The sequence below is a fragment of the Ochotona curzoniae genome, unplaced genomic scaffold (genome assembly GCF_017591425.1).
Source record: "Ochotona curzoniae isolate NIBS_2020 unplaced genomic scaffold, NIBS_Ocur_1.0 contig_296, whole genome shotgun sequence".
Classification (NCBI taxonomy): Eukaryota; Metazoa; Chordata; class Mammalia; order Lagomorpha; family Ochotonidae; genus Ochotona; species Ochotona curzoniae.
In genome coordinates this window covers 64,307-70,306 of record NW_024465665.1, presented here as the reverse complement: position 1 = coordinate 70,306, position 6,000 = coordinate 64,307, and the positions used below count along the sequence as shown (strand labels likewise).

General features: G+C 44.9%; 1 protein-coding gene across 1 annotated transcript in view; it reads right to left on the bottom strand.

Moving 5' to 3' along the window:
* Window positions 1-2,408: 2,408 nt before the first annotated feature.
* The window catches only part of LOC121155648 (nascent polypeptide-associated complex subunit alpha, muscle-specific form-like), a gene marked incomplete at its 5' end in the record, with an annotated part of 67,529 nt that continues 63,937 nt past the window's right edge, over window positions 2,409-6,000 (bottom strand). Inside the window, 2 exons of the mRNA XM_040979092.1 lie at window positions 2,409-2,781; window positions 3,317-3,384. Of these exons, the coding sequence (XP_040835026.1) occupies window positions 2,536-2,781; window positions 3,317-3,384 (314 nt within the window). The remainder of the gene's footprint in view (window positions 2,782-3,316; window positions 3,385-6,000) is intronic.

Here is a 6,000-nt window from a genome sequence, read left to right as displayed (position 1 = left end):
TGGCCAAATGTAAGAATTTGTAAAAAAAACACTTATTGTATGAATGCATATAACAACAGATTAGTAACAACCCAATAATTCACAATCTAGAATAAAATCAAATACAAAAATATCTCATAAGATTTATGTTTAGATCATCTTTATTTAAAAGTTGCAAGAAGGATCACAGTGAGCAAAAAAAGTCACTTAAGTAAGAGACATTACTAAAAGAGAATAGTTGAGAGATGACAACATTACACGGGCTGAGTGATTAAAACGACTTTGAGATTTCCTTCTTGGGTTGCAGATGTTCTGGAGCTGGTTAAAGATGTTGTACAGATGAACACACGCTGGATTTCAACTTGTGTGGGTGGGAAAAAATCCAGCGAAACCAAGAGACTAACGAGGATAACCCATTTGTGCACACGTTTCTCACTGCAGAAAGAAAGAGGAAAAAAAGCTTACTGTTGTTGTTGTTGTTTTAATTAGAGATTGTGTAAACCACAGAATGAAAAAATAATTTTCCACAAAATCTAAACAGAATCATACTTTATTGTAAAACCTCAAGAATACTAAAAAAATATAACACCTTATAGTAAAAAATAACATAATGCATTGGTGAAGATAAAATTTCTATTCACATTAATACAATGAGAAAGGATTGTTATCAAACATATAATACAGTAAATGCTATCATCTAGTGCATATGGCTTGGCCAAAACACACATATTTATACAAAGACATGATTATTTGAAAATTATTTCCTAATACATGCTAAAAATATTTTCAGGAAAATTACTGTTAAACAGCAAAATGAAGAAGACTAAAATAATTTAAGTTTTCATTAATCATTTTCACAGTACCTGCAAAAAACATGTTACTACTGCATAGACTGTAAACCTCAGCTTTATAATCAAACTAGTAAAAAAACAAAACAAAAAAAAGTGAGTAAATATTCCTAAATGAGGAGATGAAACAAAACGCTAAAGAGTAACAACTTAATGGAATAATTCCTGGAAGTAACTCATAATAGAGGTAAACAAAGAGCAAGAAAAGTTACAGAAAAAAAACCAAAATTCAACAAGAAACAAACAAAATTTCCCAACAATAAAAATCAGAAAGTTGAAGAAATAAAAAAAAAAATTTTTCATGGATTAAAACAGCAGATGCAAGATTCATTTTAGTAAAAATATTGGGTCTATACTCATACCTCCCAGATAAAAATGAACCTAAAAAAACAAAACACAAAACAACAACAACAAAACAAACAAAACAAAAACCAACCATAGCAACCCATGTGCCGCCCCCTTGTAGCCCCACCTTTCAGGTACAGAAAAATAAACCTTACCAAAACCCCGGCTTCCTGAACAAAGATTCCATGGCGTGTCCAACGATACAGGGTGTCAACGTGCCCACTGAGATGCCATCACCTCTTAAGCCATGCCATCGCAGCCATGTGCACACAGATCCAAGCGTCCAAGATCACCTCTGACCCTCACGCTCACTGTCATAATGCTTGTCCGTTAAATCGTACAACCCGACAACAACACCATAGAAACCCAATATTGCCACCTGATAACCTTATGCTTCCCACGCCAATACACAGCCTTTCCTGAGCGAATCTCTTCTCAAACTTTGTGTTGACTTTCACAAGTTCTTCCTGTTGTCCACTCACCACGGAAACCCACATACCTACATTGCCCAACTTCAGACAGCGCCACGAGGCTGTGGAAGGAAATGAGTGATGGGAAAACAGTAGTTTGGCTCGGGACATCTTAGCCAGATGCAAGCAGGACTGGCTGAAAGGTGGGCAAACACTTGGCTGCATCCAAACGTGTATCTGAAAATATCCTCCCCGCATGCCCCCCTCCGACAAAACTCATTTTCCTTGGCCTTCCATTTCCAAAGCACTTGTCTTGATATCAGACAAGACAGTTCATGGGCTCTGCCCAGCATTTCTTACACGACCACTCATTCTGCAGTCACCTGTGTCTTTGTGAATGGTGGGGGAGAAGAGTCAAGCAATCCATTTCCCCCAGCGCCACCCACCCCACAGCTGTCTGTCTGTTTGTTTCTTATCCCAAGTTACCCACCAAAGCCAAAAGATTCAGCAGTTATGAGGCCAAACATGATCAAAGCAGCCTTACAATCAGTAGGTTGTAAATAGACTAGGAACGCACAGGAGCTACTCACGAAAGACCATTTCACCTAGTCCTTTTGTGGACTATGGGAATTAGGATCATCTTCAGTAGCAGCCAGCATAACCGCTTTCTATCAACTGATATAGTGTGAAATAATGCCCGTGTTACTGTAAGAGGGCAAAAGGAAGCGAGTGGGCTTCCATTCACATGAAGGCTGTCTATGGTTGGCTGGCTCCCTTCCCAATCTGAAAAGTCATGCTTCACTCACATGGCATTAGAGTCAGTTTGGGCTTTTGCTTTCTCTCTCATGAGTAGATGAGCCACGGTCAAGTGAGCATCTATTTCATGAACAAACTAGTGTTTCGTCTTTGTAGTGTGCAAGGAAGAGAAAAACAAAATTCCCTGACAAACCAAATCACATACCTCCAGCAGGCGGTGGTGGTGGCCATATGGCAGGAACCCCCGTGGGCAAAAATTTGTGAGCAGGGCTGGCTGGCGGAGCTCCTGCAGGGGGGCGAGCGTGAGGAGGCCCTACCCTCCGGTACGGATTCGGTGGAACAGTTGGGCTTTTGGCTGGATGAGCCGTAGCTGTTGTCCCCTGGAAATCACACAATTCTTTTTTCTCCTCGCAGGGAACTGCTGGCACAGTGAAGCTGCAGGTCTGTAACAAAATAACATAAATCTGGTATCACTAACAATCAAAAAATGCAACATTTAGACACAAATATTTAGGGACATAATCATAAGAAACCCATAATATACAGACTAAGTGGTCCAGAGAAACATCAGATGGGTTTGAGCGATCGCAACTGTGTGGTCAAAGAACAGAAAGCAGGTTTGGACAACACAGCAATATTCTGGCTAAAGAGAACGCACAGCCACTGGCCAGGAGATCCCCAATGCAGAGTACCTAGCACGCTTAGCCCGAGAAGGGAAAGAACAAGTGGGCAGCTGACTCCAGATGTGGCGGAGGACCAAACTGAAAAACTCAGCAAGGTAGACTCTCAAAACATTACGTCCAAATATTCCTGTGTAAATCCAAAGGGGGAAACCAAATCCCCTGCTACACTGGTGTACTCCCTGAGAGGTGTCGACTCAGAAAAGAAACAGATTTCTGGAGAAAACAAATTACAGGGGCATGTCCGTTCTGTCCCACGCACACACCACACGGGTAAAATTACACTGTCAGGACTTACCTCCAGCTTGTCTTGGTGAGGTTTGCTGTCCGACGCTGGCTCAGACGATGGGTTGGGAAGTAGACATGCTTAAAAAGAAAGAAAAGGAATAAAAGGAAACCATGAACATCGAGGGTCTTATTTTGTACTTGGGACATTTCTGGATCACAAGGGACACTGTGATATCTCCCACATCCAGGGCGGTGCATAAGCCAGCTTGGCACCTGCATCCTTAGCCATGGCCACAAGAATACCCCGAGGCCACTGGATCTCCTGCTCTGCCAAATTCTCTACAGCCAAATGAAGCTGAGGTTTCTCCAGCTGGGACTTAGCTACCCACCTGCTGCAGCAGCAGCTTTGAGAAGTTGTCCACAGAGTAGCACCTCTCTTCTTCCTCCCATTCTGTTCCTGCTTCCTCATTCTTCCTTCAATGAGTACTGGCCAACCTTAGACACCCCCGCTGGGCAATACGTGTTCCTGGACTCTACCATCGGGAAATGCTCAGGGTCCGAGGACATCCATTCAGACCTCCCTCCTGGGAATACAACTCTTTGACCCTTCCCTTGCCTTCTCGCCTAGTCACTCACACTGCAGCTCGCTTGGGGCTCGGACCTAAGGGTTAGTTCCCCGACCTCTCAGCATCCTCACTGGCTCACTCCTCTCCCGATTCACCAGACTCCACGATCCATCAGTTCGGACACTTGCCAACATCCTTGTCCTACAAGTCATTTCCATTTCGTACTTGACTGACACCACGCCAAGCCTACATCAATCTGAGCCTCACACATACCTTTACCTACACCTGAGCCCCTTGGACAGCTAGAAGAGGTGGAAAACTAAGAGCCCTCAAACTCCCCACCCTGCGAAAACACACACACTCACTCACTCACTCACAACAGCCCACATCTAGGACAACTGGAACCTCAACATTTCAACCTGATCATCTCCTTCAACATACTGCCGGCTTCATAGTGCCTGGCCTTCCATCCGTGACATGGAAGCAAGGTTGCTCCTCAACACCTGACAACATCCATCCTCCTGAAACGCACCTACACTCGCTATGTGGTCACTGAATGGTGAAGACTGTGAGCTGGCACATTTGGAATGCACAAGGTATCAGATGCTTCATATCCATTAAGTGCAGTCTTCACCAACATACTAATGGCCACCATGGGGAGCACTGGCTGCTGCTCTGTTTTCTAATCCCGCTCGCTGGCTCCAAGCCAGGAAAACCAGCAGAGGCGGGTCCAAGGCCATCGCACCCTGCAGACACACGGCAAACTCCCACTATACTCCTGGCTCCCAGCATCAGAACGACCCGGATTTGGGCTGTGGCTTTTGTGGAGTCGGGCAGAGGACGCAAGCTCTCTTGTCACGTTTTGTTCTGTGTGACTCTGCTACATCTCCCCTAAACACCAACTACTCTCCAGAAAACAAACAAACAGAAGAATCCAGAGACCCAACATGCAGCCCACACACCCCTGGTGCCTCCTCCCTGTAGCCCTGCCTTTCAGGTACAGAAAAATAGACCCTACCAAAACTCCGGCTTCCTGAACAAAGATTCCATGGCGTGTCCAACGATACAGGGTGTCAACGTGCCCACTGAGATGCCATCACCTCTTAAGCCATGCCATCGCAGCCATGTGCACACAGATCCAAGCGTCCAAGATCACCTCTGACCCTCACGCTCACTGTCATAATGCTTGTCCGTTAAATCGTACAACCCGACAACAACACCATAGAAACCCAATATTGCCACCTGATAACCTTATGCTTCCCACGCCAATACACAGCCTTTCCTGAGCGAATCTCTTCTCAAACTTTGTGTTGACTTTCACAAGTTCTTCCTGTTGTCCACTCACCACGGAAACCCACATACCTACATTGCCCAACTTCAGACAGCGCCACGAGGCTGTGGAAGGAAATGAGTGATGGGAAAACAGTAGTTTGGCTCGGGACATCTTAGCCAGATGCAAGCAGGACTGGCTGAAAGGTGGGCAAACACTTGGCTGCATCCAAACGTGTATCTGAAAATATCCTCCCCGCATGCCCCCCTCCGACAAAACTCATTTTCCTTGGCCTTCCATTTCCAAAGCACTTGTCTTGATATCAGACAAGACAGTTCATGGGCTCTGCCCAGCATTTCTTACACGACCACTCATTCTGCAGTCACCTGTGTCTTTGTGAATGGTGGGGGAGAAGAGTCAAGCAATCCATTTCCCCCAGCGCCACCCACCCCACAGCTGTCTGTCTGTTTGTTTCTTATCCCAAGTTACCCACCAAAGCCAAAAGATTCAGCAGTTATGAGGCCAAACATGATCAAAGCAGCCTTACAATCAGTAGGTTGTAAATAGACTAGGAACGCACAGGAGCTACTCACGAAAGACCATTTCACCTAGTCCTTTTGTGGACTATGGGAATTAGGATCATCTTCAGTAGCAGCCAGCATAACCGCTTTCTATCAACTGATATAGTGTGAAATAATGCCCGTGTTACTGTAAGAGGGCAAAAGGAAGCGAGTGGGCTTCCATTCACATGAAGGCTGTCTATGGTTGGCTGGCTCCCTTCCCAATCTGAAAAGTCATGCTTCACTCACATGGCATTAGAGTCAGTTTGGGCTTTTGCTTTCTCTCTCATGAGTAGATGAGCCACGGTCAAGTGAGCATCTATTTCATGAACAAACTAGTGTTTCGTCTTTGTAGTGT